Below are 19,726 nucleotides of genomic sequence, written 5' to 3'. Positions count from 1 at the left end.
TAGCTTTGCAAGACAATCTGCTTACTGTGACTTATGCTAGGATTATATTATAAGTAATCAGAACTGCAAACTGAATAAATGATGTTTGAAAAACATGCCACTACTGAGCTACAAGTACACTACAATATGCTATTTATTTAATAGTACATACAAAATTGAACTAACCAGGGGAATAGGTACAAAGTTCTTTATCCTAGGTAGTGTCTATCTGCTAGTACTTCTGTCTGCTTTCCTTCAAAGCTCTTTCCTGCCTGTTCTCTTGTTTTCCACTGAGAAACAGTATCTGTAAGAGCAGTTGCTTATGGTAGTACAGCAGTGAAGTGTTGCCATAATGTAAATTATTGTAAGATAAATCAGATTGTTTCAATTGATTGGTTATCCTCTTTCTAAATGCAGGTAAATTAAGACTGCCTCTTCTTTGACTTGAAAGTCTGTCATCTAAAAATATGGCTGTAGTCTTATTCTTCACTAATTTATTTCCTTGCATGTTTTTTAATCTGAGCATTGTGAATTTCTAGCCGAGTGCTTGAAATTTGTGCACAGTAGAAAATTGTATTTTTAAAAGACTTCAAAGACCCAGCCACTTGTGTATGTGTGCGAGCAAAACATTTGCTTACATATGCTTTGGATGAGTTCTAGAAAGTATGCTTTCTCTAAATATTGTTGGGATACAAGAAAAAGTAATTGCGAGATCTTCTGTAATTCAGACTTTTTTCCACCTTGTTCGAGATAATCATACTGTTTGTCATTTCGTCAGTTTGAAGAGCATCACATCTACCCTGAAGTCTCTTATGAGTACTAGTAGCAACATTAATCTATTTTTGTGAAGTATACTCTGTCCCTGATTGCCCCAGCTTTCCTCCATTTAATAATGATTTTCTTAATTTCAGATATATGGAGAAACCAAAGTGTAAACCCAGCTATTTGATTTCCTTTCTTTTTAATGTTTTTTTATTTACCCAGACAACATCTACACAGCTAAGACATACTGTTACAGGAAAAAAAAATGCAGTATTAACACATTTTTGTTGCTTGTGATTTTTTCTTGGCAGAAAAATGATATTGAACATGAAATAATATGTCTGTGCTGAAAGTGGGACTTAGGTGTTTCAACTGTTTCATTTTTAAATTTCTGAAATGTTGTTTACTTGTCTATCAGAATGCAGGCTATATGGTAGGTATTTTTTGCAAGTGTGCCAAGAAAAATGCCTCTCTGTTTTGAGTCTTGTTAGGGTACTGAGAGGTGCAGAATCATAGATTTTTGTTTTTCTTTTCAGTGTTGTAGTTTAAACTAACAAAAGCACAACTCAGCAGCTTTTTCCATAAGTTGCCAGTAATCACTTTTATAAATACCAATTTTCTGTGACTTTTGGAGGAGATGTGAATACAGAATTTGGGGATGTACTGCAGACTTCAAGTGAAGTGTTTTAAAGATGTGAAAGAAGGGCTGTTGAGAAGGATGTTTTCTACTTACTACTGTGAAGGAACATTCCAATCATTATTCCATTATTCTTTCCTTGTGTTTTTCTCAAATCACAGATTCAAAGAGATGTTGGTTTAATGGCATGTGGAATGTGTTACGCCATTTTATTTGTAGTCTCTCATATAAGCAAGTACAGAATAATATTAAGTATGTAAAATACTGGTGAAGTGTAGTGAGCCTTTGCAGCAGGACAACAGGGAGGTTCTCAAGGAATTTTTGCAACTGCAGTGAATGCTCAGACATCATGGTTGCTACAGTATTGCCTCAGCTGTGAAATACAAACTGATGAATAGAAATGCTGAAGCTACCAGTGCTTGTTTTGGATGCTGACACTTCCTTTACGTAATGGCAGTCAGCAATCTAAAAAGTATTATAGTGGACTTAGCTTGATTCCAGTAGTGTGATGGTTTCTGCTTCTATTAGACCTACTTCTCTTCATTTTCAGTTTCTCTTTAATTTTTTACAAAACTGCTTGTGAAAAGACATTTTCTTTAAATGGAATCTTTGTTACTATCAAATTCTGTTTCCTGTTTAGAATGTTTGGTTTTCTTTTTAAAAATACAGTTCTTCAGGTGCTTTTTTCAGCTTCTTTATTAATCATTCTGCAGGATGGCTACATGGGAGAATATGTTATGAGTAATACCATGTTGTTCACCGTTTACTGTGATAATGCAAAATGACTGTGAAGCCTGAAAGAAAACTGTATCCTGTGTGATACAAAGTTTCCTAAGGGCAAATATGCTTTTTCCCCTTGTTTTGTCTGTAGCTATTAGATAAACGTTGTCTGACCATGTTTAGTTCATTCTGCTCCATTTTTCCACTTGCAATTTACATAGCAGATTCTGTTCTTTTGCATTTCCTTCAAAAATATTGTACTGAAATGTTGAAACATAAATGTTCTCATCCTGACTTACAGTTAAGCAGCTGAGCACATTAAATAAAAAATTCTTTTCACAGCAGCTAGTTTGTGGGTATTATGCAAGATGTTCTGTGCTTTGATAGAACAACTTTTAAATAAAGTGAATTGCAACATGAATTTACAGCAAAACTTTACGTACTTAGTCTAGTAAAACATGTTGGCGGTGGGGAAGAGAGCAAGCTGTTGTAAACTCCTGTAAAGTACAGAAAACTTCTACTTTCTCTTCATTCTAACAAGTGTAAAACTATTGAGGTTAAGTAGGTGGGGCACCCGGAAGTAATTGCTAAGGCCAGTGGCATTTTTGTGGTTTAATAAAGGCAGAAGCTAATTATTCAGTTTTTATTTAAGTGAAATGATGCCAAAAAGGAGGTTCCTGCAGAGCAGCTGCACTCCTTCAGTGTTACCCTAATTTACCACAGACACAACTGTCACAAATAGAACTTTTAAACTTGATATATAGCCACGAAAGTAAGGAGCCCTTTGTCTGGAATGCATGCAGAAGAACTCCTTTATACAAATCAACCGGCAGATGACGGACAATGATGAAAATTTGATTCTTTGAAGTCATAATGGTCATTGAAATGTGTGAAATTCTGGTATTGAAAAGAGAGAGCTAGCAAGACTCTAAATCCTGGGTGGTTGCTGGAAGCTTGCTGGGAGGTTTTTCTGTGTTTTGACATCAACTTCCCATTGCTTGTTCCCTGTTTCCTTTATTAAAAAAAAAAAAAAAAAAAAGAGGGGGTAGTGCTAAACTGTAGGTAGTTAATAGTGGTTATGTACAGTTTCTGTCTTTGTGGTGAAAGAAATGCCGTAGAAGAAACATGACACCTTTATGCACACCTGACCCATCTATTCAAAACCATTTGTTTTCAGAGCTACTTTCAATCATTTTGTCTCTTTCCTTTAATTAGAGAGTTCCATTTCTTGTCCCCTTTGGAATTTGTGCTATTAGTGGAGTACTTAAAAGAAGGAAATTCTCATTTCCTTTATAAGTCATCTTCATGCTGAATAGTGCTTTCATTGACACTGCCTCTGTGAATCAGTTTTTCTCCTTCCTGCATAGCACATTTCGTTTCTTATTACCCTTTCCAGAACAGCTTTAGTAGGCTTTCCACTGTGACAAGCATTCTTAAATAATATAAGTTATAATAAAGAAAATCCCTACGTTTGTAAGCAATTTTATGTGGTTTCTGCTGTTTAAAAAAAAAGTATTTTGTCCCTTTCAGCTTATTCCAAGAAGAGACAAAATGCCTCAAAATGAGTATTAAAATTTTCTTGAGTTACAAAAAAAATTCAGTTTGCTATTCAAAGAATATATATATTAAGAAAAACACAATGTCAGAATGCACCTTTTAGATGACAGCCTGTTTTAAAAATGTGAAGCAGGGTTATTAATTTTTAGTAAAGTAAACCTATACAGTTCAAATCTCAAGTCTTTTATATTGTCATCTCATATCTTTAAGATTTTGAATGCTGAATACCTCACTAGTATCTTAATATGCTAATACAGCAAAATTCATTAAGGAACACTTTAAAAAAAATAGTAATGTGAAACCAGCTGTCAAAAATATCTTTGTTTTGGAAAGTTGGTTCACAGGTAGTTTCAATGAGAACTTGAACTCAGAACAAAGCACTGAAGACCCAGTAAAGAGTTCAACCCAATGCAGCATAGTTCTTTTCAAGTATTATATTGTTTTAATGGCATCTTGGAGCGGGAGCTTTAGCCCATTGAAATGTCGCTTAAAGGACAGGTTCTTCTGTCACTAGCTGGAGCTGTGTGGATGAAATGATCACAATAGAGTGTTGTAATGCATTTTAAAAGTGTGAGAAATCAGTTTGTCTAGACTAAGAGTGCGCCTACAGGGAATAGGAATCTTAGAGCTTCTGTGCTCTTTAGGTGTCAAGTATGTGATAGATGCCAAGCCTTTTTATTCCATATCTTTGGCAACAGCTCAGCTATGCTACAGTACCTTACATGTCTACAGCAAGCAAAATCAGTGATTTTATGTCAGGACAACTTGAGCTTCAGCAACCAGAAACTCATTGTCCTAACAACTGTCTGTTCAATTGCCAGCTTTTAAAATAGGAAGATATCAATAAATGATTGCTAGATTCCCAGAAGGCATGGAAACTGTAGCTGTAATAAATGTAGTATGGAGAGCTAGCAACACCATGTAGATATTTCCATTTTAGAAAGCAGGCAGGTTTTAATTTTCAGTTTGAAAAGATTTTTATGGGATTAATCCTATATTATTAGTGAAATAACCTTGATTTAGAGCTGAGTGCCTGAAAAAAACATGGTTTGAAGGGTTTGTCTGAGGTTTTGGTTTTACTTTCATCCAGATAAACAAGTCTAGGCATTTCTTTACTATGGTTATCTCATAAATATAGCTTTTTCTGGTTTTAACCCTCCTTTTAGATTGTGTTCTGTATGCACTGTGTAATATTTCTGGAAGAAAATAGTATATGTCCATAATGTTATTTAACATAGTATCTTAATTTTAGTACTTCCAGATTATTCTGGAAGAATTCAAAAACTTCTAAAGTTTTTTTTCTAAAGCATAAAATACATAATGGACTTACGAGTTCCTGAGATTAATAATAGTAAAAAATAATCATAATTTTGAGCTGTTTTGAAGTTGACATATCTGGAAGTGTTTGATGATAACAACCCCAGCATTTTTGCACATACCATATTGTTTGGGAGCAGAAAAATAAATTTTTTGGGAATATTACTACATTTCCTCACGTTTGTTAAATACAAAAATAAAGACTAATATTTCAGCCTATTTGTATAAATAAGCATGCTGAAACTTTGAATCCTCACCAAACTTTACTGCAGGTAAAAACTTCTTTTTGTTAAACAAAGCACTTTGCCAATTCAAATCAGAAAAAATTTAAGCAAATTCCTCCTAAAATTGCAGTTTAAGCTTCACCAGTGAGAAATGCCAGTCTGTCAGAAGGTATTTTTATATAGGTGTTGCAACATTCCAGTGGCTGGTACTGCTTCTCTTTCATATCACTGGTAGTCTCATACTAAAAATAAGCATGATTTGGTCCTAATGAAAGCATTTATGATGGAATTGTTAAGATACTTTGACAGTTTCTTTTGGTAGTTTGGGTAGAAATGTCGGAAGTTGGAAAGCTAGTGAGGATGCTTGTTTGTTGCCCCTTCAGTCCTAATAGCAAATGCAAGTCAAATGCTTTAAACTTCCTGCCTCTTGTAGTTTTGAGGGACTGATCTCCCAAAATTTATTTTCTGAAGTAAAATTGAAAATAAGAACTTCTGCATTTCAAAGGATGGTCTGGTGATTGCATCAGGAAGTTTTAAGTTTGCCACAAAGCAAAATCCCATAAAGTTACTAGGTACGTTTATGTAAAACCACAGTGTTCTACTTAAACTTGTTTCTCTTTTCATTCAAGTCATGGCAATACTGTCAAGATGAGTTCAATATGCCCAAAGTTTTGCTGCAGTTTTCTGGACTGTTACTTTACTACTTGTTCCTGGAGAGACAGAAGAGGAGGGGAGGGAGGGAGACTGAGGAGCTCCCACTGGCCTTTTAAGTATGTAAGGAACAGGAGTAGTTTAGTCCCCTTAGAGATAGATGGATTTGATGTTTGATTTCACTCTTTACTAGGGTGAACTGACAGGTTAATTTTATATAATTACTGTTTAGTTTTTAGTGAGAATGTTCACTTTAATTATATCAGATGGTGCTGAGGGTAATTTTTCATAGCAATTCTTGTGAGGTTTTTCCCTATCTTACACTTTGTTAAAGTCAGTTAATATTTTTAGGCTGGTTTGAAGGATTTATCTTTCTTAGGTTTATTTGGGGAGGCCCTCAACAAGGCTCATCCCTCCCTAGTAGAGGAGGGCATCCTACTACTGGTTGTATACAATGTTATATATCTTTTTTTTCTTTGAAGGTTGGAATCTCCTAAATAAATTTGTCCTTCACAAATATACTGAAGACTGTTACTAGCATCAAATGTGCATCTCTTGATCTTGAACATCAACAGAACTGACTGTCAAATGCTGAGTCATAGCTTGAAACACGAAGAGGAGGTCAACTTTATGTAGTAACTAATGACTAGAGAAAGAAGACAGCTGAATTCTAGTACCTGCTCTGCAGTCTCAAACAGTCAGTAGCATATTGTGCAAAAGACACTACCTTCTGCCTCTTCCTTCATGCTAAGCATAGCTTCTTGAGTCAGCATAGGTGTTGGTGTCTCTTAACTCTATACAGAGCTAAGCCCAAGGGAAAGCACTTGCACTGCAGCACATACTTGGCTGGCAAGTATTTTGGTAAACAGTCTTGTTCATATGAAGTTGAGTCTCCTAATGGTAATGTAAAATTTTAGAATTTGTCAATATTTCAGTCTGTGCTCTAATGTTTTCCTGAAGCAAGAAAGCGTTTGCACATTTCCATGTTTGCTTTAGCTGGTGCAAGTTGAAGCAGTCCTGACTTTGCAGCTGTGGACAGAGAAGGATGGGGGGAAATGTCCACTCCCTCCTCTGGCACTACCTGTTTTGTAGGTGGGAAGTGAGCAGGGTCAGGTAACTGATCCAAGCAAAACCTAACTCAGCTGGGGAAGCAGAACGATAGCAGCCCTAACATCTGTCACCTTCCGTTGTTTTTAGTTGAAATAATAATGTACTTCTCTAAATTTTTTTCAGTTTTTGTAATTTTAAAAAAGGCATGAAATTATGTAAAAAGCATAAGCAATATTATTTTACAACCCTCTTACAAACCTCTTTTTAACAAGTCACATTATGGTTTTTTTTAGGATATTACTACTTTAACTGGTGTTCCAGATGAGCACATCAAAACCAGGAAAGTTCACATTTTTGTTCCAGCACGTAATGCAATGCAGTCAGGACTTAACAATACAAAGAAGTGGAAGATGGAATTTGATAACAGGGAGCGCTGGGAGAACCCTTTGATGGGCTGGGCATCTACGTGAGTACTTACTGAATTTGAAAATACTTTTCTTCTGTATTCGGCTCACTAGTAATCTAAATCTGAAATATCCTTTCTACCTGTAAATCTGGTTGTGTTTTAACAGTACTTACAGTAAGTGGTTGGGTTTGTTTGTTGTATGATTTATGATCTGTTAAGTTTAAAAGCAGATTTTTACTCACAACATCATCTGGAAGAGTTTGAAAAAGATGTTAACAACCAGAAATTTCAATGATTACATTGTGGTGATGTTACTGTGTGGCAGCATCAGGGCCAGAAAGTCATTAGTTACATAAAGTAGTAAATCATTCTGAGCTCTCAATTGCATCTTTTAAACAAAACCAACAGTACTTCTGGATTTTTTTTTTTATCCTGAGGATCTAAAATGAGGAGTCATAACTAATAAATAAAACACAACAAACCAAGCTATTTAAAATATTACACTGTTTCTTTAAATATGGTCAATATTAGTATTAAAAACTCCTAAATACACAAAAAGTACAGAAAGGAACTACTTTTAGCTAGATATGCTGTAATTTGGAGATGTAATTACAATTTGGATGCATCTAATTTTTAATTCTTTTTTTTCCCCCTTACATGAATACACTACCTGCATTTCACAGCATGGTTAGAATTCCTGTAGACTCTGAAAACTATGCCAGCAATTCCTCTGAAAATAGTGTAATTTTGATTTGCAGCTGTCTCCTTTGAGGCATATTGAGAATAGTTAATTATTATACATAAACCAAAGTCAGCCACTAAAGATTATTTTTCAAATTTCAGAAAGGATAAAATGTGTACTGAAAATACCTGGCTACAATCATATTAGCACTTATGATCAAAGAATACAAAATTCTATGAAAGAAAACTTTAAAACCTTAAACATTAAATTACCTGAGGATGCATTTTTTGAGATTTATTAACATTCCAAATCCAGTCACAGTTTTTTTTTTTATTTATAACATGAGTATATCCAGAAATTTAGTTCAAAGTAACTCTGAAATCAAGTCTTCCTGTTGCATTGATCTCTCATAAAAATTTGAGGAGGCTCTACATACGTTTTTATTTTGGGGTAGGGAAAGGAATTTCTCATGGGTAAGCAAGCTCCAGGTAGAATAAAAGCAAGTGCTCTGTTGAGAATTGACACTGCTAGGTTAACGGTTTTGTAAATTAGTTTGCATCTGTTCATTTTTAAGGCATTCTTGTAAAAAGTGTTAGTGTAGACTCTGGTGTTACCATTCAACACCCAAAAATACCTAAGAGTTTTTTCTCTTGAGATTTAATTTCTGCAAAGAACATTTCTTAGACATTTTCCCATTTCCTTTTGAATAATGTAATGGGATTAGTGGATTAGAGCTGTTTAGGGTCTACATATTAAAGCTCTTTTTTCTCTGAACTCAATATACTTATTTACCTCTAGGTCTTTCCTATATTTCTGTCATTTTAGTCTTGTTTGGGGTTAGGGGTTTTTTTGCACTTGCTGTTTCTTGGCTCTTGGGGCTCTTCTTCAGTGAAGATTATCCAGTTATAGATCTAAGTAAAATGGAACTGTGGCATTTTTTTTAATTGGGAGGTTTCATTACAAGAATGCCTAAAGGCAGTTCTCAAGTACACCTTATAATATAAAGCTGTAAACAAAGAAACGTGGCAAGTGTGAAGTTTCCATTGTATGAGATCTCTTAAGAGAACAAAATGTGGAATCCTAGTTTTCAGTGACTGATGAAAGAATTTGGGGTAGGTATAGGAAATTCTGCAGCACTGGAACTGCTGACACTATCAGGACGTCATCCTGGACATCCTGAAATCAAGTTTGCTCACACGGATAGCTCATTTATAGAAATAAATCAGAAGTGTATTTAGATTGAATGAAAGATTATTCCACATAAAACAGAAGAAATAATTTCTGCAAAATTCTCATTTCCCATCTACCTCTGTCCGGGAAGGCTTTTGCCATATTTGCAGTACTGAATGGGTACTGGTACCTCACTACACTTCAGACTTAAAGCTTCTTTGTTCCTTTTTAGTAGTGTTGAAAAGATTTTTCTAACCGAAATCATGGAAGAGAATAACAACAAGCAAAAGTTGTCACAATATTGCAGTACACTGGGGCCACTTCATTCTCCCCTGGTCCTGTCATGAACTAATTCTTAGTTCCTAATTCACTTACTGCTGTTTTAAGAGAAATCTTTAAATGTCTTTAAGAGAGCCTATCGCAGTGGCTTGCAAAAGTGTAATTTATGTCTTTATCCTGGTTTTGTTTGTTTGTTGTGTGTTTTTTGTTCGTTTGTTTGTGATTTTTTTTTACTGGAGAATATATTGGATATATAGTGAATTCCATTTTTCCATGTGTACATCAGATAAAATTACACTGTTGTCTTTGCTGGAAGCGAGATTCCCCCTTTTCCCCTCCCCCTTTGCCAGTCACAGGCTTTGTCCTTTATTGTAGAGAGTTCAGTGTATCTTAGGTCTTTTCTCTTCATTTATCCTTCTAGCTTCAAAGAGAGAACAGTTGAGAGGCAGCTCCTTCAATAGTTTGTTGCAATTTGGTCTTGTCTTTCCAGTTGTCTCCCAGGCTCATAGGCAGTGTTGTCTCAGGGAGGCTTTATCTATCTTTGTGCTGCTACTACCAGTATCTCATTTCTTTAAGAGTTAGAACCCCTCTCTTTTTTTTTTTTTCATCCTTTGCCATTGTTCTTAAATTGAGCTTTTATAGCAATAAATAAGGCAATTTCATGTTTTAACTGAGATTTTAATTTGTTTCAAAGGGGTTTATGGTGTTCCATTCCTTTCAAAAATGCAGTTTAAGAATAGGTGGTCATCTAAAACTAACCACTATGTAATTAGTTAGCTAGCAATTTGCATTTTGGAGCTTCATTTTTTGTTGAGGCCTGTGATCTTGCTTGCTGTGTAGGAATAAATTGTGGAGGTCATGTGACCTCAGCCAAAGCAGAACTCTCAATATTTTTTATGGACTTTTCAGTTTCTGCTCAATTCCTTCTCTTCTCACTTAAGTATTCTGCTCTTTTCTCTCTGAGATTTTCTTCCCTTAGCTGCTCTACAGACTCTTGGTCTCCTTGAAATGTTCAGAATTACCTTAAACCTTACCAAAAGAGAGGGATTTTACAGATCTAAATTAAAAAGAGTATTGCAGAGCACTTACTATAACCTCAGCAAGTGGTTAGACATGTTTGTCTACTAACCCAATTAATTTTTGCAAGTAGTTGTGAGGGAAGTTTAACACACTGAAAGAATAAAACAGTACTCTGCAGAAAATAAGTGCTGACCCTGGAAATAATTTTAAAAAGTGTTTTGAAGGTTTTGTGAGTTGGCATACTAAAGTGAGCTGTGTAATACAGCTTTTAATATTTGAGATACAGATATAATTTTTTTCTATTTCCGATCTGCCTAAAAATTGTCATCTGATTTCTTACAGAGCTGATCCTTTATCCAACATGGTTCTTACTTTCTCTACTAAAGAAGATGCCATTGCTTTTGCTGAAAAAAATGGTATGTATTGTACGAATGGGCTATGAGGGGTTCATCCTTCTATAGGCAATCTTGATCTCAAAGTATTAACAACAGAATAAGTATAGGATAAAGTACCTTCCCTCTGTTCTGCAGAATTGGTAGACTGCTAGTGTTCTGCAAGAGGAGGAGGAAAATAGGAATGGGGGATATTTCCAAGGGTGCTGAAGGCGTTGAATCTAGACTTTCCACTCTCTAGAAAGGTGTTTCAGTCATTAATATTAATATTAAAATGTAATATTAATATTAAAATGCTTTTGCAAGTATCTCCGTTTTGAATGAGAGCTGAATGAGACCTTGCTCAGGTCTTGAAGGAAAGTTAATACTTCAAGTGTGTCCCAGGCTTGGTGTTCCGGCTACATGGCAATGTGTTCTTTGTCTGAAGGCTTAACATGAGCATCTCAGTTCTTACTAAGGGAAACTGTCAGAGCGCTTGTGAATATTTGATAATCAGAAAAACTAAAATGACTACCAAGTAAGCATGTTGGACTTCATTTTTGGCTGTGTTGCAGCACAGATTTATTGTAAAAGGAACCCAAGAGGATCATCACGTCCAACTCACTGCTCCTCACAGGACTGCCTAAAAGTAAACGGTGTGACTAAAAGCATCGCCCAGATAATCACTGAACTCCGACAGGCTTGTTGTCCTGGTCAGTTCCCTGGGGAGCCTGTTCCCATGACCAACCACTCTTTCAGTCAATATGCTTTTACTGTTGTTGAGTCTGGATTTCCCCAGATGTAGTTTCATTGCATTCTTTGTGTCCTGTCACTGGTCACCAGAGAGGAGATAGCACATCCCCTCACTGCTCCCCATGAGGAACCTTTAGATTGAGGATGTTATGCCTAACTTAGCATGAGAGTCTAAACACATACACTTGATGATAGTTCTTGTGAAAAAGACAGTAGAAAAGCCAGTATCATCACTTAATAATTTTTTAAGCTGATGATATATCAGAGGGAATGTATCTGTAAACTTATTTCGTTAGTTAGGCTTGTATTTCCTTACAGAATGATGGTACCACAAACAGTGCCCATAATCTCAGCCTTTTGAATATTCAGCAGTCCTTTTTCATGTTAGCATGTTTTTTTGCTGCTCTCTTTTCTTTTTTTCTTCTAAATCAACTCAATTTTCCTTAAAAAATTAATCTTGATGCTTAGTCCCTGTGGATGTGAAGAAGATTAATTACGTTGAGATAAAGCCAGGAATAATACACATGAAGCGTAAGCTTCTTCAGAAGTCTTCCCTGTGGTCTTCAGCTTCCAACTGTATTTAGTCTGGGGTAAATAGTACAGTTCCTTGGTCAGACCAAATTATGCAGAGTTGTTAGATGGTTGATGTTGTGCACCACAAACATTGTAAGTCCATTAACCTATACATCTAAGAAACCAAACCATTTAATGTGCAATTTATTTGCACTTTTTAATGGTAAAGGCTAGTATTTAATTTGTCTGTTCCTCTTTGAATGGAATTTTTTTTGGTTTAATAGTCCTAATTTTATTGAAAAATAAGTTCTACTCCTAAGAAATTAATAGGATCATATTTGCATTGGATAATTGTGCAATTTTATTAGTGGTTTTTATTGTTTAATGAACAAATACGAAATTTGGGAGAATTTGGTATAGTTGCATTCATGCTTCTGTGTTGTTCATGTTATTTCTTGAACAATTCAGCATACAAGAGAGAAAAATTAATGTAATGAGCTGCTTATGTCATCTCTTTGTAGATGCTATATTTGTACTTTCAAAATGCAGATTCAAGTAAAATGCATTTATTCAGTGTAGAAAGTTTATGCTTTTACTGAGTTAGAAATTACTCCATTGTGCACGAAACCAAATAAACTAGGGCTATGACTTGGTATTAATATTAGTAGTTCAGTATTATGATAAAATTAAGAGTTTGCACTCTTAATTTTACCATAATTGAGATGCACCAAACTTTTCTGTAGATACTGGCTTGCCTAAATTGTGATTTCATTTTAATTTATGCATATGATATGTGCATAATATTTTCTGTAGTGATAGCTTCAGTATCATATGTAGCTAGAAATACAAATTTTACATTATTTAGTTATGCTTTTTAAAATACATTAGAAATTTAGGCACACATTTACACTGGAAGTTAGCTTCTTAACCAAGATAGTATTGAGACATATCTAGGTCTACAAACACAAATACTTAACTCTCTCTGTTCCTCCTGTATGAACCACACAAATTTTCCATTACAAAATTCCTTAAGAACCTAGAGTTTAATTTCTGAAAATTCTAGATATTGCAGGTTATTTTGGTACAGTTGGTAAACTCAGAGTTCTTTCTCACCAAAGAACTTAAGGAGGTAAGACAAGCTGTCTTTCTGCCTGCCCCATCTGATGTGTCTTCTAACGCTGGAGTAGCAGTGCTGGATACACTTAACAGGAAACATTGCTGTCCAAAATATTACTGCTGAGAATGGTCTGAGGTCCAGGCAAGGAGGAAACATTGTAAACTGGAAGAAATTAAAAGTTCTGACTGTTGACCTAATTTTTTTTTTGTCCTGTCTGACATCACTGAAGCAGTTGTTTAAAAACATACAGCTTAAATAACAAGGATGGAGAGTTTTTCTACTCCACAATAACCTTTAGTCAGGTGGTGAGGGTGTTCTTCCAGAGACGGTGAAATCTGCTTTCTGTCTACTTGGATTGTATGGCAGGGCTCTGGGCAAGAGTAACTCTCCCCACCATTCTGGTATTTTTATAAAAGTGACCTCTGCTCTCCGTCATGAACAACTCAAAGTGCTGGTCTGAAGGAGTCTGTTCCAAAGTGTGGAACCTAATCACATATGGTGGCCTCTTGCAATTTTTAGTTAGATGTAACTAACCTTATGTATTTTGGATATCTATGGCAGTGCAAGTCATTGTGCTGGCAGTTGCAAATCTCTTTTGGAGGCACTCGGCCCCTCTCCATCTAGTGTATAAAAAGATGAAGCAATACCTTGGGGCTGTAGATTCCATTCCAGCAGCCAAATGTCTCAATGTTAGGTGTTACAATGCTGAATGTTGCAATACTGAAGTCTGTCTCTGGATCTAGTTCTGGCTGTTTACTCAAGCTTATATTTTTAATCAGAACAGGAGGCAAAAGCCAGTGTTCTCACAGATGGAAAGAATATGTTTTTAAAATCTCTATTCAGTGTTTCTTACAGAGAGTAGTTAACTTGGAAATTAACACTGGTTGGGACTAATAAACATGAAGAAAATGTTTGTGTGACATTTGTGAATACACAAAAATGAGGCAGTGACATGACAACTTGTGTATCTTACAGAACATTCTGGTGTGTAGGTGTATCTTGACTGTTTACTGTGAGCACCTTAACTGTAAAAATTCAGATATATGTTAAACATTTTGGGGCTTACAACTTTCAGTTTTAAAACTAAGGAAGAAAAGTACTGTCTTATGAGTATCACTTAAAACTGCATATTTAACCACTTCTAGCTTCAACTGAAGTATCTCAACTTTGAGTGAAATATTGCAGCTAAAGAGACCAAACTTAGGAATACTGAGTGCTGCCCTGGCAACTTTCCAGGCACCTGGAGGCTGCAACCAATTTGCATTTTGATTTACATAAACACTAATGTCTCCACCTCCTCTTTTCTGACATTTTTAAGCATTTCTCTTGCTTAACTATCACATAATTTACTTGTCTTCTATCACTTCATTCCCTTTTCTTTTTACTCCTAATTTTTTATGTTCTTATAAAAAATGTTAAGTATTAAACTCCTTTCTAATGTTGAAGTTTTTTCTTTCCTCTTCATTTTTTTGGTCCTCCTACCTTTCTTTTTTTTCTAGCTTTCCAAGGTCTCCATTGTCTCCCAGCCTTTGAGATTGATCTTCTATATGTTTTTTTTTTCCATGTTTTTTCTTATCTTCTTCATTTCCTGTGCCAACATACACAGGGCCTTAGTGCTTCTGAGGTGCTGTGGAGTTGTGGAGCCATGAACTTACAGCACAGTCTTCCCTGTTGAGCTTTTCATCGGTGACTGTCAAGTTGTCTGTAGTATGGTCAGGTCTTGCCATCTCACAGGATGGTTATTAGCCACATTTCAGTATTCTCCATTACCAACTAGAAAGGAATAGATTAGTGGGTGCTTACATGGAGAAAAACATATTAAATCTAAAACCTTTAAGTTGCATTTGCTGTATATTGTATGCTGAGAATATAATTCTCGTTGTTTCTTGTCTTCCCCTGCCGCATAACCTCTAGGCTGGAGTTACGATGTTGAAGAGAAGAAGATTCCAAAACCTAAATCCAAGTCTTATGGCGCAAATTTTTCTTGGAACAAAAGAACAAGAGTGTCTACAAAATAGGTTGGCATTGGCTGTGTGACTGTGAATAAAGTCAGCTGTGCTATATTTATAGTCCATGTATAATACATCTCTTAATCTCCTAATAAATTTGACCTTTAAACTACATATGTATCTTGTGATGTCTATTTAAAATGTTTTTGATGTCTCCAATTGAACCTGTTACAAACTTCCCTATAAATAGAGGAGATTTGAAGTGTTCATACTTCTAAAAAATTGCTTTACTAGGAATATCAAAAGGAATGTTTGAAATCAGCTGCAACTTTAGAGATTATGATTAATCTTTGATGGTAATTTTATATCTACTATCCTGTTTAAACTTCTGAAGTTTAGTAAGTTCAGTAAGCTTTGCATATAAAAAGTCTTTGAATAAAAGCTGGGGTTTTTTTCTTTCAATACAGGACAGTTTTGGCAGTTGAAGAACAAAGGATGGGTATAACTCAAGACCGTTCTGTATAAATGTATGTTATATAACTCCTTTCTGCTGAAATTACTACTTTCATTATTCCAGAAGAATTCATGACTGGAATAGAAAGCACTGGGTTTTGTTTTGGTTATGGAGGAGGTTTAGTCCAAAAGATTAAGATTGCAGTTGTTTCTCTGTGATGTTCTTGAAATGTGAAACTAAGCCAGTTAAATATTCACAAATTAAGTCAGAATAGTTGGGTGCCTCATACAGTATCAGCATATACTAATTACTTAATTATAGTTCTGGGTCTTTTATTGCTATTTACATGTTTATCTGAATTGAGGTTTCCTGTTGCTTAAGAGGAGATGTGATGATAGCATCTCAGCCTTAACAGCAAGTATATATACTAAACTCAATTTGTCTTAAATGGTGTTAAATTATTAGTTTTAAAAATGCACAATGTTGTATTTGAAATCTTTGGTTATATATCTTTGGCTGTTGCTTTATTCACTTTAACTTAACAAGTTACAGTATTGACATATGATAAGTGAAATGTATTACAAATGGGGGGTGTTGTACCTTTTTCTTATGCAACTGAGAGTTTTATCCCAGCTGTCACAAAAGATACTGTTGAGACATCTCTGTCCACATAGACCTAAGTACTGGTGTGAGTGCTGTGCACTAGCTTTTAGCTAAAAGGAGGCATAAAACTATCTTATGTTGCCTAGATTTTATTATTATATAGCATATATTCTTGCTTCAGTTTTAACCAGCTCCCTGTATGCTGGCTAGCATTCATTTAAGGCATTGGTTCTGACCCAGTTTCAGCATAATCAACCAGTTGGATGAAGTTGCTATTTTCCTATCACAGACGAGAACTGTTACTCCAATTCATCTTCTATTGAATTTTGAATGCAGAATTCTGCAGTGGAGCCTGAAGTCCTCCAGGAACGCCAAAGTGCACCAAACTGGAATCATAACAGGCCAGAATCTACTGCATCTTTTTGTATTCCAGTTCAGCTTAATATGCTGATACTACTAAGAAGACGGTAATAAGAAAAGCCATTCATTGGAGTTTTTTTCTTCTGTTTTTTTCTAAGTAAAGAGCAGCAAGTTCATTAAATTAAGATCTTCAAGCTTTGTCAGATTATTAAAACAAGAAATCCACAGATACCTAATGCAGCTGAGACACAGCTTGGTTTGTGAAATTACATGGTCCATGGAATTGACTGATTAGTATTAGATACCTAACATTATCTTTGGACACCTAATTCGTGAAATTGCTGTCTGTTAATCTATACTTCTCATAACTAGAACCAATTCCACAGAAAGCACAGTTTCTTGTTTCTTTGTTTCTACTGGAAAGATAATGGAAATACTTAAAAAGGAGAATTTGATAAATCACCTTTTATTTCTAAGGAAGAAATCTTTTTTGTTTGTTTGTTTTAAACGGGTACGTTCATTATGATTCTGTATTGTTCAGGCCACCTTGATGTTTTTAAGTTGTGTTTGAGACCAGGATCTTCTCTTCCTTTGATCATTTTCCTAGGACTTGGATTTTTTGATCCTGTTACATGGATTAAGAATGATCATGGTGACAGTGGGAATAGATTGATTATAGTCACTACAGTCTTGAAACCCTAGAAGTAATACTGAGGGCATGAGCTTGGAGAGGATCAGTTGCAGCAAGAATATATTTTAGAGATCAGAAGTTCTATTAGATACTAAACTTCTTTAGCCTTTCATTAATTTACCAAATCATTATAACTCTAGGCTGGAACTGAACTTGTACAAGGTGATCTGGCTGTCTTTAGTTAACTGCCTTCAGAAGTGAATGTTTCATAGGTGAACTTCAGCTTCTAGCTACTCTGCAATATGTTGTGATAAGTAAAATCACTCCTGAAGCTTGAATATATCAAAAGGCACAACAAGTAAACTACCATAATAGGTCATTCTTGATGATAGAGATTAGCCATTCATTTGAATAAGAATTAGAATGCTGAATGAGATTAGAAATTCATTTTGGTGGTAGATGTAGCTGTGCTGCATCCAACTAATCTAAGCTTTTAATGGGAAGAATATTTGAAAACTGTGAAAGTAACAAAATCATTACTGGGTAAAGAAGTGTAAAGCTCAAAAGTAAACTGAACATGTTCTTTACCCAGTGGGATTTGTTTGCATCTCAGGTGTCTTGCCACCTTACATGGCACTAGCAAAAGAGTGTTAAAGAATTAATAGACAGCTGCAGTATTCCAGAGTAATGTACCACAAATGTTACATTTACATTCTTTCACTGAGCTGTGTAGAATTGAGGTGTCTTCTTTCCAGTTTTGTAGCTTCCATTATTGTGGAAAGCCCGCTGCAAAGAATGAGCTGATTTGAAGTAGTTGATGTTTTGGCTTCAGTAGTTATGTTGTGTGGAGAAAGCATGCTGCTGCTGGAGACAAAGTCCTTTCACATTTCTAACAAACTATCCACAGAACCTTTCTGAAAAAGGCTTATTATCTGTCATTGCTGTCTCAGCCAGCATATCATAATGAGTTTTGGATTATTCCTGTCAAGTCTTGGTGAAGGTTCCTTCTTCAAAGAAAGAAGCAGCATCACAGTATCTTTCCTCCGGTATGCTACTAGCTTTTAATCCTATCAACTCTACAAGGTATATGGTATATAGGTTTGAGGGTTTTTTCGTGTCTCTTGTCCACTTGACATTTTCATACATGAGTTTTGAAAGGTTGGCCACTCCAGTTCTATAATTACTGCGTAAAACCAAGAATGTTTTAGTGAAATTTTAACTTCGCTAATAAACTACAGTTCCTTTATTTTACTGCACATTTATGTTTCCACCTTCCTGACAGCTGATAGCAAGTGTGCATCCTGCAGGTACCAGGAATATTGTCATCATTCATAATTCAAATAAACTATTTTTTAAATTAATAATAAAGGCCCTGCGATTCTTAAAATTGTTATGTTACAATGGAACATAAAGAATGTCAGGAAACTAAAAGCACAGTTTCAGATTTCTAGCAGAGTATTTCTTAACTGTGCAGTTTGATGGATAATTTAAAACAAATCAGACTATTAATGGATACTATGAAATGGAAAAATTATTTATCCATATATTGAAAGTTCGGCCATGTGCTAGAAAAGGAGAAGCTAATTTGGACGATTACTAGCTTTTGCCTGTATTTTCACACTTGTGTAGTTTGGTTTTGCGAGATACAGTTATCTAACTATGTTTAGTTACTGGGGTGGCCAACATATTTTGTTATTCTGAAAAGAAAAAAAGGTGCAAATAACTTTAAAATTACCTAAGAAAATTATTTTAGAGAGTTGTATAGTAAGTTATGGTGTGTCTGGTCAGGTGACTTGTTTTCATAAGTCCTTTTTCTCATTTCCACATTCTGAGAGGGATTTACATTTAGTTGGTATTTAATTAATGGAGAGAGTATCACCAGCTTCACAAGATTGTGCTTACAGCAACGTAAAGAAAAAAGTGGGGGGTGCAAAATGATACTGAATTGATATTAACATGTGGATTTCAGTGGATGTAAAATACTGATTCTTCACATCCATGTTCATCAGGAGGGAAATTAAAAAGACTCCTGTCATGAATGCCTCCCACACTGAAAAAGTGAATTACCACCTTTTAGGACAAGTTGATTAGAATAAGTACAAATAAGTTGATTAGAATAAGACAGTAGTCTTGAAGTAATTGAAATTTGGAACTGTGTAACTATTACTTGTGGTATAAACATTTTTCTTAAAACTCTCATCTGAATAGCAGGTGACAGGTTTTGGGTTTTTTGTTGATTGGGTTTTCTTTCATTCCTTCCTACACCTTGAAAATATCTATAAATAATGCTGTGAACAGATATGATATAAAAATGATGCAGCAATTTGGCTATTTCAGATACTACTTATTTTCACAATCTTCATAGGAGTTGGTGGTTATGGGGACAGGGTAATTCGAGCAGTTCATTTAGATTTACAGAAGGCTTTCAAAAAGGTCTCTTACGAAGTTACAGAGCAAGGCAACAGCACACGTAAAGACGTAAGTATCTTTTATTTGAGAAGCAAATCTCTAACATGGAGGA

General features: G+C 35.2%; 1 protein-coding gene across 1 annotated transcript in view; it reads left to right on the top strand.

Annotated features, from left to right (window-relative positions):
- Positions 1-15,331, top strand: part of NDUFS4 (NADH:ubiquinone oxidoreductase subunit S4) — a 47,277-nt gene extending 31,946 nt beyond the window's left edge. Inside the window, exons 3-5 of the mRNA XM_048291409.1 lie at positions 7,191-7,363; positions 10,797-10,870; positions 15,123-15,331. Coding sequence (XP_048147366.1) covers positions 7,191-7,363; positions 10,797-10,870; positions 15,123-15,226 — 351 coding nt within the window. The 3' untranslated portion in view covers positions 15,227-15,331. The remainder of the gene's footprint in view (positions 1-7,190; positions 7,364-10,796; positions 10,871-15,122) is intronic.
- Positions 15,332-19,726: the final 4,395 nt, after the last annotated feature.

This window comes from Corvus hawaiiensis, chromosome Z (assembly GCF_020740725.1).
Source record: "Corvus hawaiiensis isolate bCorHaw1 chromosome Z, bCorHaw1.pri.cur, whole genome shotgun sequence".
Classification (NCBI taxonomy): Eukaryota; Metazoa; Chordata; class Aves; order Passeriformes; family Corvidae; genus Corvus; species Corvus hawaiiensis.
The sequence above is the reverse complement of the archived record's forward strand: the minus strand, read 5'-3'. Positions and strand labels throughout refer to the sequence as shown.